This window comes from Ricinus communis, chromosome 1 (assembly GCF_019578655.1).
Source record: "Ricinus communis isolate WT05 ecotype wild-type chromosome 1, ASM1957865v1, whole genome shotgun sequence".
NCBI lineage: Eukaryota > Viridiplantae > Streptophyta > Magnoliopsida > Malpighiales > Euphorbiaceae > Ricinus > Ricinus communis.
Window position 1 is genome coordinate 9,786,062 of NC_063256.1, and position 26,829 is coordinate 9,812,890.

General features: G+C 30.2%; 3 protein-coding genes and 1 pseudogene across 3 annotated transcripts; 2 read left to right on the forward strand and 2 right to left on the reverse strand.

Annotated features, from left to right (window-relative positions):
• The first annotated feature begins 5,119 nt into the window (after nt 1-5,119).
• On the forward strand, nt 5,120-7,005 carry LOC8270762 (annotated as a pseudogene).
• Nucleotides 7,006-12,317: 5,312 nt separating this feature from the next.
• On the reverse strand, nt 12,318-15,076 carry LOC125370118. The gene is made up of 3 exons (XM_048374570.1): nt 14,947-15,076; nt 13,083-13,289; nt 12,318-12,996 (listed from the first exon to the last, which is right to left on the reverse strand). The coding sequence occupies exons 1-3, from the start codon at nt 14,995-14,997 to the stop codon at nt 12,715-12,717; spliced, it is 540 nt and encodes a 179-aa protein (XP_048230527.1). The 5' UTR covers nt 14,998-15,076; the 3' UTR covers nt 12,318-12,714.
• Nucleotides 15,077-18,131: 3,055 nt separating this feature from the next.
• Nucleotides 18,132-19,727, forward strand: LOC8285506 (anthranilate N-methyltransferase). Its single transcript, XM_002515041.4, has 4 exons — nt 18,132-18,603; nt 18,718-19,028; nt 19,130-19,194; nt 19,280-19,727. The coding sequence occupies exons 1-4, from the start codon at nt 18,197-18,199 to the stop codon at nt 19,574-19,576; spliced, it is 1,080 nt and encodes a 359-aa protein (XP_002515087.1). The 5' UTR covers nt 18,132-18,196; the 3' UTR covers nt 19,577-19,727.
• Nucleotides 19,728-19,837: 110 nt separating this feature from the next.
• Nucleotides 19,838-21,568, reverse strand: LOC8285505 (protein CURVATURE THYLAKOID 1B, chloroplastic). The gene is made up of 6 exons (XM_048370313.1): nt 21,174-21,568; nt 20,983-21,086; nt 20,708-20,794; nt 20,510-20,572; nt 20,304-20,341; nt 19,838-20,207 (listed from the first exon to the last, which is right to left on the reverse strand). The coding sequence occupies exons 1-6, from the start codon at nt 21,340-21,342 to the stop codon at nt 20,150-20,152; spliced, it is 519 nt and encodes a 172-aa protein (XP_048226270.1). The 5' UTR covers nt 21,343-21,568; the 3' UTR covers nt 19,838-20,149.
• Between the last annotated feature and the right edge of the window lie 5,261 nt (nt 21,569-26,829).

Here is a 26,829-nt window from a genome sequence, read left to right on the forward strand (position 1 = left end):
ACAATATAACTCTTTAAAGCTCCATTCAATAACCTTTTCTCTAACCTTTCAACATAAGCGTCCAAAGAAAACTCATTCGCAATAACTTTACCTGCAAACTATCGAGACAAATAGATTTCACTTTTGATCGCTATGATCACTGGTCATTCCTGCAAGAAAGGCACACATCAAGGTGTTCCAGAAGGGGCCTACAGCACTCAATATCCAACGAGCTTTTTCTTGATTTAACATTTTTTTTTTAAATAATTCTTATTTTGAGGTTGAATTCTCATTCTGGACCGGTTTCAAGATAAACTCAAAATCTAGGATGGATATGGTTTCAAGATAAGCATATGTTTCCACTGGCTTGCAGACAAAAGATGTAATAATTGACCGGTGGTTAGAATTTGTCCGCTAAGTGGTGGGCAATAATAGCTTTTTTTTTTTTAAATTATTACTATTATAATTGAAATTATTTTTATAAATATTATCAAATTATTAATAATATTATATATTATTTAATTATTTTTTAGTAAAAATAAATTATGTCGATTGGCTTAAAAAGAACAAATATTTTACATATATTATCTCCTAATCTAGATTCAATTCGGTTCGTTTTGATTTAATATATTTAATATAAAACGTACAAATTTTAAAGTATTAATACATATAATAAATTACTTTATTCTCTAATTTTGGATTCCGTTGGATCCTTTTACTCTCCAACTTCCATTCAACTTGATTCTTTCACTTTTAGAAATTTCAGTTTTTGGGTTTGGTTAAAACCTTTTACCACTGCTTTTGGTACTTCTACTGCCACTATTAATATTAGTACTCCTACTATTATTTTATATGCTAAAATATATAATATTTATATTATTAGTGGATATATAAACTAGGCAGATTATTTAAAAAAAAAAGAGATTAGAATTATGGTAATTTCTTTATTAGATATATAAATAAGGAGAATATTTAAAAGGATATTCACATAATATCAGTATTATAAAAATTTTACTTTCAATAAAATAGAATCAATATTTTTTCTTAAAAACTTATATAATTAATGAAATAAAACACCAATTTTATTGAATTTTTCACTTGTAAAGCCTGTGATTGGCAAAGAGAGTAACCCATTAATAAGTTTTTTATCTAATGACTTGATTGAATTTAACCAATCTAATGACTCAGGATATCCATAATATTATTGTCGTGTGAAATCGAATTAATTATTGCAGAATACTAAACATTTTGTGTCTGTTTATATGTTATAAAAATATTGTCATTTGATCTGACTGGTACAGACGTATTTTTTTTTATAAAAAAATATCTTAAAATAGAAATTATTGAAATTTTACCATAAAATATACTCATAATTTTAATTGCCGTTTTACGCAAAAATCGACATTGGTCATAAAGATCCCCGGTTACCAAGCAATAAAATTAGCGGAGTAGAATTATTAAACTTAGAGATTTAACTTGCCCACATTATATCTCACGACCTTAGACAATCCAATTTAATAACAAGAAAATAATAACCTAAATCATACACTTCTAATCATACTCATGTCGAGTGTTGTTAAACTACTCATCATGTCCATATGCAAAAGATGAACACTTGATCATTTATACATATTAAAAACTAACTCAAGAGTTCAAGAATTTTAATGTAATATCATTCTTTCATCGACTCTTATATAGAACAATAAGAAAAAGCTAAATGGAAAAATATTTTGTAAACATTCATCAAAGTTGCTAATTTTCATGGCATATGACGTATAAAGTTTAATCGAAGAAATATTCTATTTTCCTACCCACACTTAAATTTGGCATTGTCCTTAATGTCATTGCATATATAAAAATAAAGAATAAGAACAGAGAAAAAAGATAGAATACTCCATTGAAATTTTGTAATGCATAGTAAGCCATGAACTTAAATTCCAATCTCTACCATCCAAACCTTAGAAGCATACTTGAACACACATCATTGATAATTGAAACAAAGAGAAGATGTGTACGAACGAGATATCGAGCAACAAGAAGAAGGAAAATGATATGTAAAATATATTCTTTCTTTTCTATCACTTTGACATGTATAAAAAAAATAATAAACTATCCTAAATATACTAGAAATATTAAATCCTAAGATAACTAAAAGTTAGGTTCTAATAAATAAATATAAATTCTAGAATAAAATTTAAAATAAAATCCTAAATCAATGATATGATTATTTATGTGGAGGAGATAGATATATATTTAATTTTTAAAGAGGGTATTTTAACTTAAAAATAACTCATTTTTTATTATAATCAATTCTCAATTTTTTGAATTTAATTATTTTAATTTTCACTCAAAATTAACAAATTTTTTCTTTTAGCAGTCGCCCCACAGACAGACTGCATCGTTAAGCTACTACCGCGTCTACCTATAATGCAGGCCCGTCCGTGCACGCTGCGTGCCTATTGTCACAGCCCGCAGATTTTTCCCTCTCGCACGAAGGTTCAAAGGCCCAAGAAGCCTTTAGAGTACGCTAGAAAGGAAGAGAGGATTCTAGAACCTTCTATAATCATCTAGAAGAATCTGGAAGTATCTAGAACATTTTAGAATAATCTAGAAGCATGTATAATGTGTAGATAAGTATGAAAGTATGTAGAACATTCTAGATACTTAATCTTAGCCATTAGATCAAATGTATCCTCACCGTCCATTGAGGAGGTGGAGGTCTATATATAGCTTAGGGATTTCATTTGTAATCATCAAGTAGAAATCAAGCAATTTCTCTCTTTAAAAGCTCTCTAAGCTTAAACTCTCTTTTGTTCTTCTTGTCATCCTAGCTAGCATTTTGCCTAGCATTCAAAGAGTAAGGCTCACTAGCTTACTTGTCTGAGGGGAGAAAGTAGCTAGTGCAACACAGTTCATTGGTAGAAAAACCAAGCCCGTGACACTATGTTGCAGGCCATTTTGTTCGCTGCCTGCCGATGCTTGCAGTTCTGCCGATGCTTGCAAGCTTGGCGCTTGCCTACCTCCATGACTAGCCCATTCGCTACCGCTGCAGCATGGCTTCTGGCCTCCCTCATGATAGCACTGCGCCTTGCGGTAGCTTCCATGACTCACGATCCCTCTGCGCCCGCAATGACGCAGTGTTAGAGGTGCATGGCTCTCTCACGGAATGTCCCGCAACCCTGTAATACCCATAATTTTTTCTTTAAAAATAATAATATTAGTAATAATTAATAACGAGTTTTTATTTAATTAAATTTATTTTATTTTTATTTGATTTAATTAGAATGATTTAAATGAAATTTTAATGCTAGAAAAATAAATGAGTATTTTCTATATTTAATTAATATAGTTTTTAAGAAATTAATTAAGTAAATTCTTTAAAAAATAGATTATATTTTTTGTCATTTAATTTTTTTCCCAATATGAATATATGAATTAATTTATATATTTGAAAGTCATGAAAGGAATAGTAAATAATATTTTTATAGAAAATTTATTGGGAAATGATAAATTTTAATTAGCAAATGGTGTTGATTTTAATTGAAAAATAGTTAGCAAATTGATTAATTAAGTTAATTAAGTATTAGGATTAAATTGATAATTAATTTTGAAATAAGGGTTAAAAATATAATTTTATTAATATTGGGGTTTTAATGAAAATTTGTATGGTTGGTATTTTTGTAATTAAGTGTGGCCATAAGGGTATTTTGGTAGTTTCACATTTAAAAGCAATGGTAAATAAGTAATTCCATATTTTCAATAATTCTAATTTGGTCCAAATAAATCATTAGGGGTTTAATTGAAAGGCCAAAGAAAAGTTGAAGAGTTAATCAGAAATTTTGAAGGGTAAAATTGTTAGTAATTAAAAAGTTAAGGGACTAAATAGTAAATACGAAAAGTTCAGGGACTAAAAGTCGTGGAGAAGAAGAAAAGGAGAAGAGCGTCGGGGAAGAGAGAGAGGAAGGAGAGGAGGACGTCGGCTGCGTTGTCCAGCTGATGGTGGCGGGCTGCGGAGGTGCCGTGAAGTGGGCCGAAGGCGTAGCGGAGGCCGGCGAACTCGACGGCAAAGACGGCAGCAGCTCCAGCAGGCGGCAACGGCGGAAAACGCAAGGAAGAAGGCAGCGGCTATCAACATCGTGCGTGGCGTTTCCGGTGGCTTTGGCGGCCGACTCGGGTGGCGATCAACTCACCTGAGTGTGGGCTTCCTTTTGGGAGCAGCGGCGACGCAAATGGTGGCTGGAGTTGGAAGTTTGCGGTGGAGAGAGAAAGTAGAGGCAGCCGTGTTTTCGAGTTTTTCCGGCGAGCTTTGGCTGATCGGAGGATATATCCGGACTTCCCTCAGCTCAAGCTTTCCAATGGCACCGGTTTCGCAGCGATCGGACTCTGTTTGAAAATCGACGGTCGAGGTTGTCCGTAAATCTCTCCAGATGATCGGGGGTCGGATCGGAAGATCGAAAGCTAGAATCGTCATCAGCACGTTGTCTCGAGTCCATAGGCACGTTCAGATCGTTGATCGGACTTCGACGGCTAGAGGTGACCGAGTGATTAGGTGTCTCGGTAATTCTCTAGCCCCATGATTTTATAGTTTGTTGAGAAAAATTATGTAATTAATTATTGTATTGAGCATTAGAAAAATATTGTGAGGATTGTTAATTAAAATAATAATTGTCGGACTATCTACTAATAATCGTGTTTTCTGTTGTGTAGCGGAGTCAGGAAAAATAATAAAGTCTTGGTGATCCGACTCCTTGTTAAATAAATGGTTGAAATGTTTGAAGTGTTTTCTGGTATGTCCTGGACTTATATTCCACGTAATGTTATATGCAACTCCATACACAAATAATAGACTTTATTACATTATTGTATTAAATTCATACCATTCTTAAATTTTTTTATGTCACAACATATGAACAATATTTTTTTTTTGTCAAGAGAATAATTCTTTTTAAAAAGAAATTATTATATTACAATTTATCTCTAATTAAACCACCAAATTTATGCATACTCGTTATATTTTGTTTATTAATTATTTAATAAAAATTTAAACTAATAATAATTACGCTTACTAATTATTTAATAAATATTTAAATCGACAACTACGCTAACCAACATAAAAAATTATCTAAATACTCTTCCTAATAAAAATTATCTAGAAGTTCTTTAATCTATTTATAAGTGCTACCCTACTGTATAGCGATCGAATTGTATGCAACACAGGAAACAAGTCTTAGCCATCCAATTGTATGCGAAAATATGTAATTTTACACCACGTGCTTTTATTATGTGGCCTCGGTTTCACTAAAATTTGTTAATTGAGCATGTCTCTATCTTCAAATGTTGAAGTCTAAAACAAGTCTTAGTTTCACTTTCTTTTGCTATAAAAAGGCAGCATCTCGTTCTTGATCTTCACTCTACTCAAATGCATTGAAACAACTTCACTTCTTAATTAAGAATGGCTTCATCTGCGGAAACTCGTCTACATCCTATAGATGAAGAGCACGATGAAAACTTTGGATATGCCTTGCAACTTGCGCTGGGCTCAGCATTACCCATGTCCCTGCATACAGCAATTGAACTAGGAGTGTTTGAGATTATAGCCAAAGCAGGTCCAGAGTCCAAGCTCTCTGCTTCTGAAATTACAGCAGAGATTCCTGATGTGCAGAACCCGGATGCAGCCTTAATGCTGGATCGTATCCTTCGCCTCTTGGCTAGACATAATGTGCTCGGTTGCTCTCTAAATGGCTTGGAGAGAATTTACAGTTTAACACCTGTGTCTGAATATTTTGTGCCTAACCAAGATGGTATTCATTTGGTCCCTTCATGGCCTTGATTCAAGACAAGGTCTATTTGGATAGCTGGTTGGTCATATTAATTTTTCATAAGATATCTGATTACTGATTACTAATTTTCTCGCTTTTTTGGGCTAAAAATTGCTAATTTTCTAGTTTGTTGATCTGTTAACGTCAAGGGGTAAGATTAAAGATGCAGTTCTTGAAGGAGGAAGTCCATTCAAAAAGTTCCATGGAACAAATTGTTTTGAATACTCTAGCTTGGACTCAAGATTCAACCATGTTTTCAACGTTGCAATGGTCCACCTCACCAGTTTTCTCATTACAAAAATACTCGCATGCAAAATTTTTGAGCAACTGAAGCAGCTCGTGGATGTTGGTGGTGGGTTAGGCCACACTCTTAAGGCAATCATTTCTAAATACCCTCATCTCAAGGGTATTAATTTTGACTTGCCTCATGTTGTCAAATGTGCCCCGGCCATTCCTGGTAAAAATTTAAAAGTAGATCTATGTATTTATCATGAGATTCTTTGATAGCATGTTCTATATGTCTAATAAAAAGAGGAGAGGTTTTCTTTTGCAGGCGTGGAACACGTAGGAGGAGACATGTTCGAAAGTGTTCCAAAAGGAGAAGCCATTTTCATGAAGGTAATAAATGTTTGATTTAATCCCTAACTAACTAACCACATAAGAAATGACTAATAATGTGTGATACGGGTACTTATAGTGGATCCTTCATGATTGGAGTGATGAACACTGCTTGAGGTTGCTAAAGAACTGCTACGAAGCTCTTCCAGATGATGGAAAGGTGATTGCTGTGGACTTTGTTCTTCCAGTTGTGCCGGAAACTAGCAAAGCTGCGAACAAAGCCAAGTTCCAAGCTGATTTATTTTTGATGACTGGATTCGAGGGAGGAAGAGAACGAACTGAGCATGAATTCTTAGCATTGGCAACTGCTGCTGGATTTCGTGGCATTAGATATGTATGTTGTGCCTGTAATTTTTGGATTATGGAGTTCTTTAAGTAGAACAGTGAGGATTCATAAGCTATCCACTGTATAGCGATCCAATTGTATGCAATACAAGATATTGTAATTTTAGAGGACGTCGTTCTTATGTGGCCTGAGTTTTCACGAATGATAAGGGCACAGTAAGAACTTTTAAGGACTGGTAATGGTACCCCACTGTCTAGCAATCAAATTGAATGCACTACAAGATATTGTAACGTGCTTTTATTATGTGGCCTGAAATATTGTTAGCTGATGTACCTCTGCCATCTGCCATACACCAATTTAATAAATAATTTATATATATTTATTAATTTTAATTATTTAAAAATTAAATATTATTTAGTTTGATGTAATATATGCTTGTATTTTTTATTACATTAAAATTCTTTTTATTTCAATTTTAAATCATAATAATTTTCTTTAAGAATGTAAATTCAATCATTGTTAATAAAAAAAGTCCGCATTCGATTCTTTATAAATAGTCTAACTCCATTAGTAACTTTTTGTTAGCTGCAGAATGATGGGACACACAAAGTTCTAAGGCTTTGAGAATAGCTAATAATTCAGCTATTTTTTAGTCTTTTATAGCGATGGGGCAGGAAAATAACATAATAAAATCTCTCTCCGAATTACAAAGAACACCTCTATTTCCCATCCACATTCCATTCAATATTTGTGTTCATCATATTGTAAAAAAGTGCCAAAAAAAATTATTAACCTATTAAAATTATGATTTTTTAATTATATAAAATTAATTGCTTAGGAGAGCTCTAAAATAAAATAACCGTATAATTTTACATTTATAAAAGGATAAATATTTTGTTTCCTTATATTAGGTTCAAATTTCACAGTCACTTGTGCCTATAAAAAAGTCAAGTGTCGTTGCTGCGAATCCTGTTGTTTAAGGTCCCAGTCTCAAATTGAATCTCAAAAATCTGTTAGATTAATATAAAGAGAGAAGTATTGACTATATACCAAAAAAAAAAAAAAAGAATCCACACACAAGACTCGACAAAAGATTTCAAAATGAGTTGCTCGGTGAGGAATTTCACTATGCCACCCGACTGTAAGTACTGATGTAGCAAAACCAACAAGAAGATCAGTACCAGGGTTCAAATAGACTCTTAGTTAGATTGGGAGCAGAGTTTACAAAGCGATAGGGTTAGAGCGTTTGAGTAAGGATGGTAAGACATTCAAGATGCATAGTTGCTTATCTTTCGCTCTGAGAGCTAAGTTCAAGGGCTGGTCGAGTGGCTATGCTCCTTTCTTTCGCCTCAGTAGTGAGCGTTACTAGATCTGATTTAACTGAATATGGGACTTGGATATGCTCTTGCTCCCAACAGATATGTTGGGTGAGATAGTGACAAAGGGGAAACTCGAACTTGTTTTGTTTGCGGAAGCATCATACTTTATTTTATTATTACCTATATAATTTTTACAGAAAATATCATCTTTTGATCTATCAATTATTTACTTTATGATACGAACAATCAATTTTACTTTGTTATATCATCAACCAATATAATTAATTGTTAGAGAATATTTTCTAATTAACATTTAAATATATTGTAGCACAAGTTATGTTTTAAAAAGATTATAAAAGAATAGTTTTAGGCGAAAAAACTTATTCAATTTAGTGCACAATTATTGCTATTAAAGTGAAGTTGAAGTAAAAAATTCAAGAAATACAAAATTGGTAAAATTAGAAAAAATAATTTATAAAGAACAAATAATAAAAAATTAAAATCTAAAAAAATAGAGTGAAAAATAGAGGAACTAACTTATTTGTTGTCCTGTAAATATAGACACTAAAATTTTGCAGGTAAATCTCATGAATTATATTGTTTTGATGTTATTTAAATCTTAGAAATCAAAAGTTAAATTTTATTGGATAATAAAAGTTAAGTTTTTTAAAGAATAGGGATTAAAGTCTCTTTTAAACAAAATTGAGGTCTCTAAATATTTTTATAGACTTTTTTTAAATGAATTATCTTTAAAGAGCTTTTAAAATTTTTAATGATCTTTACAAAATTTATTATTTTATAAATGACTTTCACAGACTTTACTTAAAAATACTTTTGTAAACATTAATAGATTTTTATTGATTTTCACATATTATTATTATTTATCTATTATTTAATTATTTAAAAATAAACTTAATCATTTTATTTTTATTATTTTCTTCATTTTTTAATTTTAATTTAAATATTATTCAACATAATGTTATATGCAACTCTATATACAATTAACAGACTTTATTCCATTGTTGTACTAAATTCATACCATTTTAAATTATTTTTTTAATCTCACAACATGAACAATACTTTTTTTGTTAAGAGAATAATTCTTTTTTGAAAGAAATTATTATATTACAATTTATCTCTAATTAAACCACCAGATTTATGCATACTCGTTATATTTTATTTATTACTTATTTAATAAAAATTTAAACCAATAATAATTATGCTTACTAATTATTTAATAAATTTAATTATTTAATAATTATATCTTTTAATTTTACTATAACTTGTAAAATTATATGCCTTATAGAAAATTCTTATCTAGATTTGATATATGTCACATATACATTAGTTTTAATTAATAAAATATGTGTTAATCATCAAATACCAAAATGTAAAATACTAATACATACATGTTATTCTTTTATTAGTTGTGGTGCATACACCAAGTGATAGGTCAAAAATAGTTATATTTATTGTGTTTAATTCCTTTGCGATTTGGTTGAATAATGTACTTAATTATGGAAATTATGTTTATTCTGACTTAGGTGATGAAATATCAAGGATGGAACAAAATCCAGCCTAAAGACATGTTTTAAGTCATCATTTTGTCAAAATAAAGTCTTTTGGAAGAAGTGCAGAAATCTGTGCAGAAGACTATTGTCAACAAGGCGTGACCACGCCTTGCTTCCCATGAGCTGCTAAAAGATGTGAAAGAGAGCTTCGAAATTTGCAGAGATTAATTTGTGGTGGACCTATCCCTAGTTAATTTCCTTTATTTTTTGAAGTGTTAGATTAATAGAACTTTCTTCCATGTATTTAGGGTTTTAATTTGTTTAGATCACTCTTAATCTTATCCTTCCTTATAGGGATAAGATTAAATAGGAAGCATATTTCTTTTTGATAAGGATTCTACTATTAGGATTTAGGGTTTTACTTCCTATATAAGGACGGCTAGATACTTTGAGCTAATTCATTCATATTCTTATTCTTCTTCTACTCTCTACAATTCTTGTGAATTCTTACTCCACCATGAGTGGCTAAGTTTTTAGTTTCTAATTCAAGAGTGAATAAATTCCAATTGTGATTTTGTGAGGCTTTGTGCTTAACAGAATTCTTCTTTAATTCAAGTATTCTTTATTTCTTGTTCTTATTATTTATGAATTATTGATATTGATTGAACTGACAACTCAACTTTGATATTGATTTTTCTATTACTAAACTTTGAGTTTGTGATCCGTAATTGTCATGAACAATTGACACAAGTAGCAAGGAGCTGGCTCATGTGTGTGTGATTACGGCTTATTCGAATTACATAGCTTGCATGATAGGCTATAGAGAAATAAAGGAACAAGGTTATTTCAATGGCAGTTATCTCAATTAAATTAATGTTGGTTTAGTCATTCTCATTATTCTTAATGCTATCATTAAGTTGATATTAAACGCTATCGTGCCCAGTTGACTAATGGTAAGTTTTGATTTGGATGTTGGGTTCGAGTCAATTATATTAGGAGAATTACACTTGTTGCGGCTTTTTCGAATAAGTAGACTAAGTACTTGAATAGAAGAATTGATATTTTAGCCTATGATCATTATTACAATTGGATGGAATTAGCACTCTTGAATTGGAAATTTGTTAAGATTGATTTTTATTTACTTTAATATTCAACCTTCATTATTTTCTGCTTATTTATAATTTTGATTCAAACATTCAAAAACCCCCCTTTTATTTTACTTTGAGAAGCTATTCACATTGGTTCTCTTGGGATTCGACCTGGTTTCACTTTTTCTACAAATTAGTTTAAGAAAATCAGTAATTTATTTTGAAGGGCTTCGACAACCCGTTCACCAAGCCTAAGTAAGAATCTCATATATCTTGTAATTTATTTCAAGTTCAAAAAAATTATTACCCGTCAATTTATTTAAAAGCAATTATTGTATTAAATCGAGTTTAATTCTTTTTTTAAACTAAAAGATGGAATATGATTGATTTGATACTAAGTATTAGAATAGAAATGCATAAAGTATGTAAGTGTCGCAAAAAGGATAAATAGCTCCGGTGGTACTAGAATTATGCCCCATATTTCCAATTGGTACTAATGGTTTAATTTTTTTTTTAGTACCTCAACATTAATTTTTGTTACAGGGCAAGGTACCCGTTAGGGATCCGGCTAATTTTTGCTTAGCTGGATGGCGAAGCTCCATGTCACCAGCTTTGTAGTTGGTCTACTCAGACTTCAGTGACACTTAAGCTCCTCTTTCCACATAAGCTCATGGTCTCTAAAATCAATTCCAAATGTGTAATAAAACCCCAATTCCAATAGTTAAAAATCCTTAAACTCGATTTTACTCCAAACTGTATCTACTTAACAGCCGTTGCCCTAGACTGGAAAAATTCAGATGTTGACGAAGCTCATGGAAGATGGAGAACTTGTGATGCTTGCAGCGTCCTTAATATTGAAGAGTTTTCATTTGGAGGAGAGGTATCGCATTGTGGATGTGGAATCCCAGCAAAGCTTTACGTGTCAAGGACTATAAGGAACTCAGATCAAAAATTCTGGGGATGCGCTCATCAGGTAAGTACTGATTTAGTTTCTCCTACCTTTTTTATGGTTAGCGGTGAGTAATCAATGTGGAAGAAGCTTGAGTGTTAGTGATGAGTGATTTTTGTGTTTTTTTATGCAGGGAGGACACTATAAGTTCTTTAATTGGCATGATGAATGGGTGAATGATAGGACTTTGCTAATGCTTTGTGAGCTCGAAAAGTTAAATGCCAATTTGGAAGCTTTTGAATCTCAGAGTAAGGAAGAAGCTATTGCAGCTTTGAACATGGAACACAAGAGAGAAATTGTCAAACTAAAAATGAAGGTTAAAACAATGAAGGAATTAAAATCTATGAAGTGCAGTAGGAATCTGTATAAGATAGGATTTTATGCTTTGGTTGGAGTGATTGTGTGCAAGATGTATGTGAGTTAGGGGTGGGGTACTAAGATGTATACAGTTTGTCTATTGACATTGTACTCGTTTTGATATGTATTGTTATTTTGGTAGCTAAGTATTGTACTAAACATTTTGGTTGTGTTAAGGGTAAACTATTTATATAAATGGTTATACTATTAAGACATAAAATTGTATTGTGCAATTTCAGTTTAAAAAATTATTGTGTTGTGCAGTGTGGTTTGATGCTAAATGTGATATTATCTGTGTAAAGGAAAATAGTAAGACATACAATTGTGTTGTGCAATTTCGGTTCAAAAAATTATTGTGTTGTGCAATATGGTATGATGTAGAATGTGATATTATCTATGTAAAAAATAGTAAAGGAAATAAAAACAAACATTAGGATTAAAAGAATAATGAATAAAATATATGCTACAACTAGCAAAAATAATTACTCATCATTACTTGAATATGAGTTTACAAATAAAATAGGGTGTGTTGGATTCATGTGCACTATTGTATTAGACATTACAAAAGAATGACAATAACATATATCCAACACACAGTCCTGTCTATGCAGGACCATTAAACACTGCATAGTCAAAAAAGTTAATACCACAACCATAGTAAAGGAGACAAAAAAAAATAGTATTTAATAATGATAAATACATAAAAAAGCCCATATTGGTGGAATCCCATAAATCTTTGTCCAAATCACATGATCAAATTCAAGATATTTAGGTCTTCTTTCCAATTTTTAGTGTAGAGTTTCCTCCAAAATCAAAAGGCATCCAAACTTTCTTCTTTTTAGAAGCACCAGCATCAAGCTTTTGTTTGCCTTTTTCTGCATCAGTTGCATTCTTCTTTGTACTAGCACCAGTGTTCTGTATATGCTTCTGTGTTTGGGTTTTGGCTTGTATAAGAGGCTTGAACTATTTATTTCCCTTAGGTTGCTGCTTTCTAACATCTGGAGGAGTGGGTTGTGTAACAGTGGTAGATGTAGCTTGTATTGACTTGGTCTTGGTGTATTATTTTGTAACTGTAAACATGTTAGAAGAAAATCATATCTAAATGTGATCTATATATAAGTCATACCTAATTATGATTAATCATAGTTAAACATACTTGTGGACTAGGTATAATAGGTGATAAAGCTGCAAAAGTAGAAGATGTTCCCTTTGGCTCATCATTAAACACTTCATGTTCAACTCCAGCTGCATACTCTTCACGGATGCTATCAATTCCAGTTGTATACTCTTCAGGTATGCTGTCATTTGTATCCATATTAACATGTTCAATAGTCTCTTCATTGGTAGTCATCCTTCTTTTCACCTGTTAAATCAATTACACTATAAATATAAGCAATTGTAAGTAAAAAGCAATATGTCAGTGTTAGAAAACTCACAGGTCAGTGTTAGAAAACTCACGGGAAGCTTCTTTCTTCTTGGATGACTAGGTTGTTTTATTCTTCCAGGCTGAGAAGTTTATTTCTTGCTAAGTCCATGATATCTTTTGTTGTGTCCTTTAGCACCGCATACAGTGCATGTCATGACGTTCCCTTTTTTAGTCACTTTTTCATTTTTAATTAATGTTGTCATTTCATCTTCTTCTAGTCTCCTTCTGGTTTGTTTTCTACCTTTTTTAGGTTTAATAGGTACCCATGGTAGAAGAACATGTGCGGTTGTAGCTTTAGGCTAGAATTCTTTACTAATTGTTGGTAAAATCAGGTGTTGGTAAGTCTTTAAAAATGTTGAGACCTTGTAACAATCAGCCAATTAAGACTCAAGGTTTTCATTCATGTACCAAAGAGCACATATGGCATGGCAGTAGGGAATTCCTGTCAATTTCCACCTCCTACAATGCAAGTTCATTCCTTCTTATCAACAACAAATTGTTGTTCAGGCCTCAGTACTTGAAACCTATCTCCTCCTGACCATTTTTTTCTGTACATCTAACAGAATTTCTTTCCCTTCTCTAACTTTTCTAATTATGATTAACTTTTCTATTAATGTTGTCAAAGCATACCAATCTTCAAGTCAGGATTAGCCATATATGTTTCTTCATTAAAAACAGGGCACTTTTTCCTAACTGAATTAGCATCACTGTCACAGTTGATGATGACAGAGAGACAAGCTAATCTGATGGCAAATAATGTGTCTCATCTGAATTTGTATCCCCCATATGAGCATTATGCTCACTGTTGTTAGCCCTTGTTGGCTTTGTCCTATCCATCTCTAACTCCTTATCAACAAACATATCAAATATATTGTCATCATCTTCCCTCAAATCATAATCTGAATCAACAAAGTCTGAATCCTCTAAATCACCACCATTATCCCACTCAATACTCTCTACATCAGTCTCTTCATTCTACTTCTGCACTTCCTCATCATATTCCTTATTTCCTCAATATCCATAATGTTATTATCTAGTTGTTGCTCATTATGTTCAATCTCATTTACCTTAGCATATATATGCATAACCTTACTCTCATCCACAAACATAGACATTCCTATTGCATCTTGATTAGTTTGTGAATCCCTCAATCCATTATTGTAATTCCTAGGATGCTTCCAAAATACTTGCTTCCCATCAACTACCAGCCCTAACTCCCTTGCCATTCCACTAATTTCTAATTTTAGAAATCTTATTAGACGAACAAAAGTCGATCCAACCCACAACACTAATCCTAATTTTCCCACTACTGCCTGCTATAAAACTATGCTATTGTGTACTAAGGTGCTCATAGTCAACTACAGAGAAAGCAAACAAAAAATACACATAACAAAAGATAATTTAATAAAGTGCAGTAATAAGTCTTTCTCGAATCCAACTATAAAGCCCTAATTCATATACAATAGAAACCTAATGAACCAGAACCACATTGCAAAATTTGAGTCACATAGGTATCAAACAAACATAACAACTTCTATTTCATATCCAGATGTCAAGTTAAATGGAAAGAAATTAGCATGAGCCAAAAACTTACTGTATTAGGGTGTTTTCCACCTTTGTCCCTCAAACACCAATCGAGGGTCATTCTCCTTGATTTCCTTTATAGTTATCAATGAAAAGCTTGCTAATTTTCTTTAATCGTAACAAGAATATGGAGCTTTGAGAATGGTAAATCTTTGTAAAGCTTTTGTGAAAGAAAGCTTTAATTTATAAAAGAAAGCTTTTGTAAAACGACAACAGCTAAGGGTGAAAACCTTTAGTATTTACCTAGGGTTAAATGAGCTAAACACATCATTATATTAAATGGGACCAGGAACTTATGTGAAAAGAAGAGCTTAAGTGTCAACTGAAGTCTGAGTGGACCAACTACAAAGCTGGTGACATGGAGCTCCGCCATCCAGCTAAACAAAAATTAGCTAGATCCCTAATGAGTACCTTGCTTTGTAACAAAAATTAATATTGAGATATTAAAAAAAAAATTAAATCATTAGTACTAATTGGAAATATGGGGCATGATTCTAGTATCATCGGAACTATTTATCTGTCACTAAAAACTCATAGGACAATGAAAGTAATGGTACAGAATGAGAATGGATTATTTTGTGACACATTGTTGTTAGAGTCTTAATTTAGTTTTCAGTATTCTACGTTAATGTATAGAATCTTGCATATAATTTAGCATGATCACATCCCCAAATCATGGAATAATATTCTTATGTATATTCTCGACATATTTAGATCTCTCTTAACACTATATATAGAACACTCTTTTGCACATTGTAAAAATGCATTCTTCATTACAATTATATTGGCACCAGAGCCCTCCAAGAAAATGAATGAAGTGTCCCACAACAATAAATGATGTGAGATAAAATCAATTGTATATCGTATAAAAGTGCGAAGAAGGATAACGGATAAACCCACTTAAAAGTATTTATTGATTGATTAATTAAGTAAAATGAATTTAGTAACTTAAGTTATTTTAATTTATATTAATATTATAAATTGATAACCAAAACTTAGTTGCTACTAGAATGTCTAATGTCTTAGGATTCCTACTCTGCAGCTGTAACTAACATGGTTTAAGAAACTAAAACTACATAATCAAATTAAAATAAAATGGATCCGATTAAGGAAAATTAGACATGCTTATTACTTTAAGTTTAAGTTAAGTAATAGTTTAATGTTCAAAGGTTTTATTTAAATTTAAGATCAGACAAATTAAAATTGAAAAAGCGCTTAAAAATAAGATGTCTAATTATTAATATTATCAGCTATATAAGATAACAACAGTTAATTGATTATTTCTTATACTTTTAATCAATTAAAACTAATTTTTTTAAATATATCGTTCTTTAATATAATAATTTTAATTTAAGACTTTTCTATCAAGTTAATTGTGATTAATTAAAATGTATGCATGTAAACATATTAACATAGAAAATAAGGTATGGTTTCATTTATAATAAATATATTTTTAATGCAAAAGAATGATTTTATATAAGAAATAGAAGGCGAAAAAGGAAATATTGATTAACAATTACAATCAAAACAATGAATAGTATAAATTAAAATATTTAATTTAAATAATAAATATTAATTTCTTTAATATATTATTACATTAATTTGTATTGTATAAATTATTATATTAATTTGTAGTTTATAAGTTATTTTATTTTTATAATCAAAGTATTGTAATTCATGGGGAAGCATATAAAAGAATTAGTCATTTTAAGTGGCGGAACCAAATATTAAAAAGAGAAAAGAATATTTCAAGTGGTGGAAGAGTTTGTTCCACCTATTCGGCTGGAGGATGACATTTACTTATTATATAGATTAAAATTACTTTAAATTAATATTATTTTTACCGATTATTTTAACATTTGAAATACTTTCATAGTTTAGTTGGGATCATAGAATTATTTTAAATTTAAATTTCAAATTCAGTATTTTAACATTAGAAATCGTGTAAAAGATATCCTTTGGTTCTCATTCTTTTTATTATTATGGATAGTATAAAGAATTTGAAATCTCACATTATAAATTCATTGTTTAGAGCACTCTTTAAGTAAAATATTGTAATTTTAAATAATTACTAAATTTAAATATCTTGAATAATTATCTATTTAAAACTCGTAATCATATTTAAGAACAGTATGATGTAAAATGTAATAATTTTTAATGTGAGCTTGAAATAATAACTTTTAATTTAATATGATCAGTTAAATATATATATATATATATATATATATATATATATATATATATATATGTATATATAGTAATTTTTAATTATTATTTAATAATATTGGAGAATTTATATTGAATTTAAATAATTAAAACAATAGATAATGAATTGCCAAGAAATCAGTTTTGTAATTAAATTTACTCTATTTCAATAAAAAAAATGATACAACCATAAAAATATTTAGTTGATCCTCTAAAAAAAGATGCTAGAATAAGAATATTTTTGAAATCCTTCAACTCTTTTGTTATAAAGATGTAAATAATTTTTTCATATTTAGTTGAAATTTATTAAAAAATTTATTTTATTAAAATAATATACACTATAGAGAAAGTAATTAAAATTTATAGAATACATTAATAAATTGATGTGGAATTTATTATTTTATTATAATTTAGTTTAGTTAAAGTCAGATTTTTATAAATCTGAAAATATAGAATTTTAAAATAATTTTTATTTTATTCAAAACAAATAAATTTTAAATTTATAATCAAATTTTATAAAATTTATAAATTTTAACGGATCACAAAAGAAAAGAAAATGAAAAGAAACTGTATCAAACTAATCAAACAAAAATCTTCAAGATTTTGAATTGCCCTTTCAATATGTGGTTAATAACAAAAATCCTGATCATAAGTTTGAATTCTTTTAAGAAAATAATATTAAAATTATAACTTTACTTTAAAACGAGCACAACTATGAGATCTCCTTCTTTATTTTCTTTATCAATATTATGAAACTCAGCCATTACCCTATTCATATAATAGGGATAAACCTTATGAATCAACTCATGTGTTTAATGAGTTATTAATCACTTGCATGTTTCTAAAGAAAAAGGTTATAGATACAATGTACTAGGAGTATCGTCATATCAATTAAATATATTAAAAAGAAAAAGATATGATATCCTTACTCCATACTTGCTTTTCATCCTATTTGCCTGAAAAACGCCAGTTTCACTATTTTCGCTATAAAAAGGCTGCATATTATTCTTGATATTCACTCTACATATCAAAACAACTTCACTTCTTAATCAAGAATGGCTTCATCTGCAGAAACTCGTCTACATCCTATAGATGAAGAGCACGATGAAAACTTTGGATATGCCATGCAACTTGCGTTGGGCTCAGCCTTACCCATGTCGCTGCATGCAGCAATTGAACTTGGAGTATTTGAGATTATAGCCAAAGCAGGTCCAGAGTCCAAGCTCTCTGCTTCTGAAATTACAGCAGAGATTCCTGATGTGCAGAACCCAGATGCAGCCATAACGCTGGATCGTGTCCTTCGACTCTTGGCTAGCCATAATGTGCTCGGTTGCTCTCTAAATGGCTTGGAGAGACTATACAGTTTAAACCCTGTATCTAAATATTTTGTACCTAACCAAGATGGTATCTCATTAGGTCCCTTCATGGCCTTGATTCAAGACAAGGTCTTTTTGGATAGCTGGTTGGTTATATTAATTATTCATAAGATATCTGATTACGGATTACTAAAGTTCCTTTTTTTTTTTGTTTGACTGAAAATTGCTAATTTCTAGTTTTTTGTTTCTTTAACGTCTAGGACTAAACTGAAAGATGCTGTGCTTGAAGGAGGGAGTCCATTTAACAAGTTCCATGGAACACACTGTTTTGGGTACTCTGGCTTGGACTCAAGATTCAACCATGTCTTCAATACAGCAATGTTCCACCACACCAATTTAGTCATTACAAAAATCCTAGAGACATACAAAGGTTTTAAGCAATTGAAGCAGCTCATCGATGTTGGTGGTGGGTTAGGACACACTCTTAAGGCAATCATTTCTAAATATCCCCATCTTAAGGGTATTAATTTCGACTTGCCTCATGTTGTCAAATATGCCCCGGCTATTCCTGGTAAAAATTTAAAAGTTGATCCATGTGTTTATCATGAGAGTCTTTGGTGAAAGAAATTGCATATTATATATGTTTAATAAAGAGGAGAGATTTTGTTGCAGGTGTGGAACATGTAGCAGGAGACATGTTTGAAAGTGTTCCAAAAGGAGAAGCCATTTTCATGAAGGTAACAACGTTTGGTTTAATCCCTAACTGACGGCATATAAGAATCGAATGACTAATGATGTGTGATATGGGTAACTTTTTTTTAGTGGATACTTCATGATTGGAGTGATGAACATTGTTTGAGGTTGCTAAAGAACTGCTATGAAGCTCTTCCAGATGATGGAAAGGTGATTGTTATGGACGCTGTTCTTCCAGTTATGCCGGAAACTGGCAAAGCTGCTAAAGCCAACTTCCAGACTGATTTGGTTGTAATGACCGTATACGAAGGAGGAACAGAACGAACTGAACATGAATTCTTGGCAATGGCAACTGCTGCTGGATTTCGTGGCATTAGATATGTATGTTGTGCCTGTAATTTTTGGATTATGGAGTTCTTTAAGTAGATATTTCCCTCGTACATTTGGGAATCCACTTCTAATAACTTGGTGAAGCCAAAATCTAAAGTGGTTTAGGTTGTCAATCTTATGATCTCAGTCATGCAAAATAAAATCGATGTACTAAAAAGCAGTTATTTTCCTGTTTCTTATAAACTAATCAGTGTTCCTAAAAGTGATGATAGTTTTACCAATTCTGACTCTAATAGCCACAAACGAACACAGATGTTTCGTTGGCTTAGGTTTGTCATCCGAGAAACAGCACATAAGTACAGGAATACACATTCAATTCATTGTAAATAAAATCCAAGGACATGTGCAGAGTGCTTTTTCTAGATTCTGAAATGCTGTTCCAAGCCCTTCATAAAAAGATAGTGTAAAAAGGAGAGGAAACGAAATACTTAATTACAAGTATCTTAGAGATAAAAGTACATTATGTGGATTTACTCTGGTTAGAAACTTAATTATTCCAACAAAATGAAGCATGTTTAAAATCCTTGAGAACACGATGCTGCGACACATTTTTTGCTTCCCAACTCGAAACTTCACCTCGCTGCAGCAGAGGATCCCAGTTGATTCCTTTTAGCTGCTTCCGATTATATCCTTGTATGTGGCTTTAATTTTCTCTAGCAAAGCTTCCCTGCAGTTTCACCACGTCTCTGTTAGTATATTACTTCGTTATCCATAATTTGCTCTGTCATTAGCAGTTTTCTAACGTAGCAATAATCACACTGACCTATCAGGTTTGAAAACGAGGTTCTTGTAAGCAAACCACTGCAAGAAAAACATAAGATTTTACACAATCATTAAGAAACAAAATTACTGAAACTGGTTCGCTGGGACAATTAAAGCAATCAATGACAATTATCTACGAAGAGTGCAGACTCTAGGTTGATGTGGGCATGAAACTTGTGCTTGAAATTATGCAATGGTTCTACTTACTCCACTGTAGCCGATTCCGACAACCTCAAGAACCCCAGGAACCAAAGGAATCCTGTCAATTGCCTGTTTTAAAATCAGCAATATCCACTTAAATCTGTTAGAATCAATTGAAAAAGGTCGATAACAGAAAAGGATAATAACAAAAGAAAAAGGATTGAAATGCGGAACATATGTCAGATGTGCATTTAGAGAACTCACGGAGATCATCCCAGTGGAGCCCCAGAGGGCAACTGCACCAACCACTGCAAGTGTACTCACTGCGTACTTATCTTCAACCTTGTCCCACTGTCCATTCAATAACAAATTCAGGTTGAAAACTGCAACCAATTACATCATTATAACATAAACAGAGCAAAAGCCTGATTACAATCATCATTTATTTATTTGGGCTCCAAACCGCAGGCCACTTAGCTAAAAGCTCATCGGTTGATTACAATCTTTGTTCTTCTGAAAAAAAATTAATTATTTCTTACAGCTTCTTGAACTGTCTTGATAATTTCTGGCACTTCAGCTGTAGCAACTTCTGCTGGAGCCTCTCCTGTAGCCAGAGCCATAACATTGCGGGCCATCTTACGACCTGAAGGAAGGAAAAAAAGAAAAGGAATTATTAGACCCAATCAAAATATTAACATGGATTTGGACAGTTTATGTGCTTGTCACTCACAATAAGCAGTGGCTTTCCATGGGCGGTTCTGAGACTGAACAGGAGGAGGAGGGAGGGTAGGAAGCGTCACGCATTGTGGTGATGCAGCAGCTGATTGGCGAGGAGCCTTGGCATCAATCAGGCTTGATGAGGAAGAGATTGATAGGGTTGATGATGAAGTTGAGGCCATGGCTTGTAGTGAATGTTAATCTCCTACAGGTTATATTATTATTAGTATTAGTATTAGTTGACCTGCTAGAAATTTTCTAAGGAGAATGCAAGTGCAGAAATGGTACAATGTTGTGCGTTCTTATTTTATTTATTTGTTTGTTTGTTTGTTATTACTTGGATTTTTCTGTATTCACAATTTTTCTGGGTTTTGTTGGGGGTTGTTTGATAATTTTGATTAGGAATGTGAAGATGGTTTTTCTTCCAAGTTTAGAGATAGGGAACCACTCATTCCATTCATCTAGATAGTGCTGACATGGCTGTTGGATAGGCAATTAATGGTGTCTGATTGGATAGGATGCTTCAATCTGGAGCCAACAGTATTGGTTGTGTTATCTCTATATTTTCCCCTCTCAAAAGGCCTAAAACAAAATATCTCTTCCTTTCAGTACTCTTTAGGAACCACAAGAGCCAAAAAATACCTCTTGCACTGTTTTTAACTCTTCCTTCAAACGAAATTACCTTCTGCATACAATCTATCTGGAATTGAGAAGGGGGACCAGACAGTCCAAAGTGTGAATTCAATTATGAAACAAGTATTCACTCATCGAGGGATTGAAAAGGATAGGAAATAACGCATATACAGTGACCTGGTTTTACTAAGATGCATGAAAAAATTTGATTATCGTAATGCATTTATTTTTAAACATCATAGAGAAGGTTTCATTTGAAAACTGGTCCCTGTAAAAAAAAATAAAAATGAAGTGGGAAATATGCATCAGAACTCAGAAGGTTAGTAATGAGATCCAATGTTCATCAAGAAATTCAAGTTTATGGAAGACTTTTAAGAAAGCTGCAATCCGGTTATATGGATCAAGAGAGAAAAGCCCATTATTAGTGTGCGATCTGTCAAATAATACTCTGTATGCACTAACTTGAAATTCATTGAGCCCATCAGATTGTCGATGTCATCGTCCACCAGTTGTTTTGAAGATAAAAAGAGAGATAATAAATGACCAAGCAATTTGCTTGCTACTTTCCACCAAGCATCTATCACCATCATTATCCAATTAATGGGCTGGCAAATTGGCATACACTTGTCTAAAGATGAACACAGTCGAATCGAAGCCTTTGCCTAACCCATTCATTCTGTGGGATTGCAAGAAATGAATCCATAACATGCTATATACTGATCGTGCTCTGAAACCCTGGAAGAATATCATTCTGATATTTTTTTTTTTCTTTTCATCTGATGAAACTAATAAACTAGGCAAAAATCCTATCTTTATCCCTCCGTCTGTTCATTAATGCACAAAATAGAAAATATACTGTTACTTTCATTTATGTGCATGTAATTATTTTGTTCGATTACTCGAGTGACTGAAAAATATCTGTTTCCATATTGTAGCCAAAGGGTGAATATACATTTAACTTCGTTCATCAGGTGTGGTATTCAATCAAACTTTCTTCTTAGGCTTTAAGTTTTTGGCATTAAGGACAGTAGTTTAGGGCATGATATCTGGTTGGAAGTGTATTTAGGTAACTGCATATTTTCGTTTGGCAGGAAAGCTTCTTTCATTGTTTATCAATGTCTTGTGTCTAAAATGATTATTTGTTATTATATAAAAATCTCAATAATATTATTTTTATTATATATAAAAATTTCGGAAAAGAAAAAAAAATGGGGCCATTCAAACTTGTAGAGCAGTCTAACTCATAGGGGTTAGTAATTACTAATAAAATGATTATTAAAATAATAGGAAGCGGAAATCCAAAGGTGAAGGACAGATCACGCCGAAAGCAATCATGCGCATTTCTAAAATCCATCAAAAGAATCAACGGCTTTCATGCAACCGTGCAATTATACACCCAAGCTACACCGGAACATATAACATAAAGTGAGTGCCCACACGCGCAGTCAGTGATTTCGTGATTGACTGTACAAGACCACAGCCCAGCCAATCATACTCCTTTTTGACTCTTTGGCTTTCTCATTGACTTCCAATTTTCATTTAATTTTCTTAGAATGAAAAACTAAATCATCGGTGACAGGCTCGCCCAGTGTTTTTTGGTTAAAAAAAGTAAATTTTATGTTATTGAATCTTAATAAGATTGGCATCTAATCTATTAAGATAAGAGTCTAGAGAAAATAAGAGATGCCCTACGATCGGGAATCTATGGCCGGCGAGGTCTGTTAAAGAGGAGAGCCATTTTCACACACTCAACCCAAGAAAAATATGAGATTTTTATTTATTGGGTTTTGGGGTTAAGGCGATGGTTTTTAAATTAAAAAAGAAAAAGGAGAGTGGGTGTTTGGCAGGGATTTGATGTGGTTGCAGAGTGTGGGTACGTAGGGGTACTTACTTGGTGGAATCGTACACATGAAATTGCGATTCTTTTCATTGGAAATGGAAGATTATTGGGTTGCAGAAGCAGAAGCAGAAGGGTAGTTCTTGACTTGGATCCCTTTTTTATTTGGGGAAGAGACTGAAACAAATTTATATGGCAACTGATCTGCTGATGCAAAATCTGTACTGCCCATTAAATCAATGTTTTTAAATAATATTTAAAAGTAAATATTAAGAGAATAGCAGAACTGAACTTCATTCATTCATTCCCATAATAATATTAATAAACAAAAAACAACAATGTATTTTTTTTACTTTTCTCTTACACACGAGTCACTGCTTCTATAATTGAACACAAAGATTAATCTTAATAATCATTTAATATTGTCGACTGCAAACATATAAATTAATTAATTTATTATAATTTTATAAAATTTTTAAGAATAACATTCAATTTAATCACTAATCTTGTTATATGAGTTCAATTTAATTGTTTTTTAAATTTGTAAATTTTAGTCCAAAATTTTCACTCTCTTTCGAAAATAAAATATAATTAAAAATTTAATGATAATAATTAAAAATTATTTTATAAATTTTAATACAATTCATATAATTGAGCAATAAATAATTATTACGCTGTTATTCTCACTGAAATCTCTATCACCTCCAATTGTTTTCGGCACCTACACTATTGTAACCGTCTTCTTCATTGATATTATTAAGAAAAAAATAATAAAGATATTAAAAATAGTAATCTTTATTTTTTTATTGTGTTTTATTTAAGTATAAATATATATCTTTTAAATTAAATAATTTAATTTAATTTAAAAAACTGATTTTTCTTTTTATTATATATGTTCTTTATTTATTTTTATTGTATCTCTCTCTTTCTAGAGCATATGTAATTCACTTTTTCACTTTTCAAAAAAATTAAGATTAATTTAAAATAAATATGTCAAAAATTTATTATAATATTTATCAATTTAGAAAATTAAATTGAACCCGAGCAATAATATCAATGGCAAAATTAGACTTTATTCCAAATTTTATTTTCAAAATGAAAATGTTATCTTTTTTTCTTTCAAATGATTTAACTTTTTTCTTTGAATTTGAGGAATATTTAATACTAAGATTATTTTTAAATTTATTTTTAAAACAGATATTAATATTTAAATTTTATTAATAGAAATTTTAATTTTATAAACTAAATTTATAAAAATCATAGTTATTAAACTATCAATTATATTTTCAATGTAATAGTTTTTCTTAAATTATAAAAGATTAATGATATAAAATAAATTATACTAATAAATTTTAATAAAAAATATTATTTGAATAAATCAAAAAAATTAAAAATAAAATAGTAATTATGTAAGTCTTACTAAACCGATTTAAAATAGTTGTTGAGTAAAACAACTGTATAAAATCTATAAACAAGAAATCTATACAATGAAAAGTAATAAAGTCTTTTTTTACTTTCTATTAAATAAGTACATAAATTTTAACTTTCTATTAAATAAGTACATAATAAGTACATAAAGACACAATTGTCTTTACTTATTTTCAATCTAGCTTTTGGGTAATAACTCTACTTACTTTCTATTAAATAAGTACTTAAATGTATATTATAATTTTATTACAATTTAAAATATTATTTTTTGATTGTTAAATTGTTATCATCGGATTGATGATTTTTTTAATTGCTATTTAATAGTTAAATATTAGAATTATAAATTGTTAAACTTCAAACTCGTATTATTAAATAAAGACAATATAAAACGATACTTTTCAACGGTGAAATGTATTTTTTATTAAAAAATTATATATTAAAAATTATAAAATAACAAAACTTATATGGTACTTTTAATAGAAAAAAATATAATGACAATATTCCTGCATTTTAGACCTATTTTCGGTCCTCGACTTTCCACCATTTCCATACAAAGGCTTTCAGGCAAGCACGACTTTCCATATAAAACAGTCTCTTATTCCAAATTCTGAATCCAATGTCCTTTTGGATCCATCATTATCAAGGTTGGGTTGTCTCCAAGATTGCCAGCTACTCTACATAATTAGACCTTAGCAATTGAATTCAAAAACAATTTTATTTAGTTGTTTTTATTACAAATTTAATTACATAGATTTAACATAAATTTTACAGTGATTTTTATTATTTTATATATTTATTTAAAATAATCTATAAAATTTAAATAATTTTTTTATAAAATATCTTAAAATATAATTTTTATATAAAATTACATATTAAAATATTTTTATATAAATTTTTAAAAATATTTTTATATAAATTAAAATAAAATCTTATAATTTTTGTTTAATATATATATAAACATATTGAAAAGGTAGCACCAACACTTTAATATTTATCTAGATTTTAAATTCTTTAAAAATAGTTTAAAATATATATACTAAATTTTTTTATAATGGTACACTTAAACCGAATAAAATTTAAAAATATGAAAAAGTTATAATTTAAATAATAAAATCTAAAATTATGAATTATTATTTAATAGAGATTTAAATACTAATATTTAATTGTATTGATTAAATGATAACACAATCAAATATAAAATATATTAATATTTTATAATATTATGCAAATAAAATTGATAAGACACAATAATAATACCGTAAGATAAAATATTATATTAAGTCTTAACTTATCATGTTTATATTGATTAATTAATTTATTTTTATTTATTATTTATTATAAAAAAACTAATTAATAAAAATACAACTAATAGATAATATTATATGTTGACACTCTTTACTTTAAAAAGTATATATTTTTACAATAAAAAATATTTTAAGAAATATTTAAATATAAAAAAGATATTTTATTTAAGTGTAATAGATTTTTTAGAATTCTAGTGTACTTTTTATATATATCAAATTTTTTATTTTAAAAATTGTATCATAAAATAACACTTAATAGATTTTTATTTGTTAAATATAAAGCAAAGAGTTAATTTGGGTCTTTCCATATAAATAGCTAAATTTCATTATCTATTCTATATTTAATAAATATACTTTTATTCTTTTGATTTAATTGATACTTATAATTTTTAATTTTTTATAGTAAAAATCAAAAAGAAAAAAAAATAAAATTAAACTATTAATATTTATAAAAATAAAAATAAATA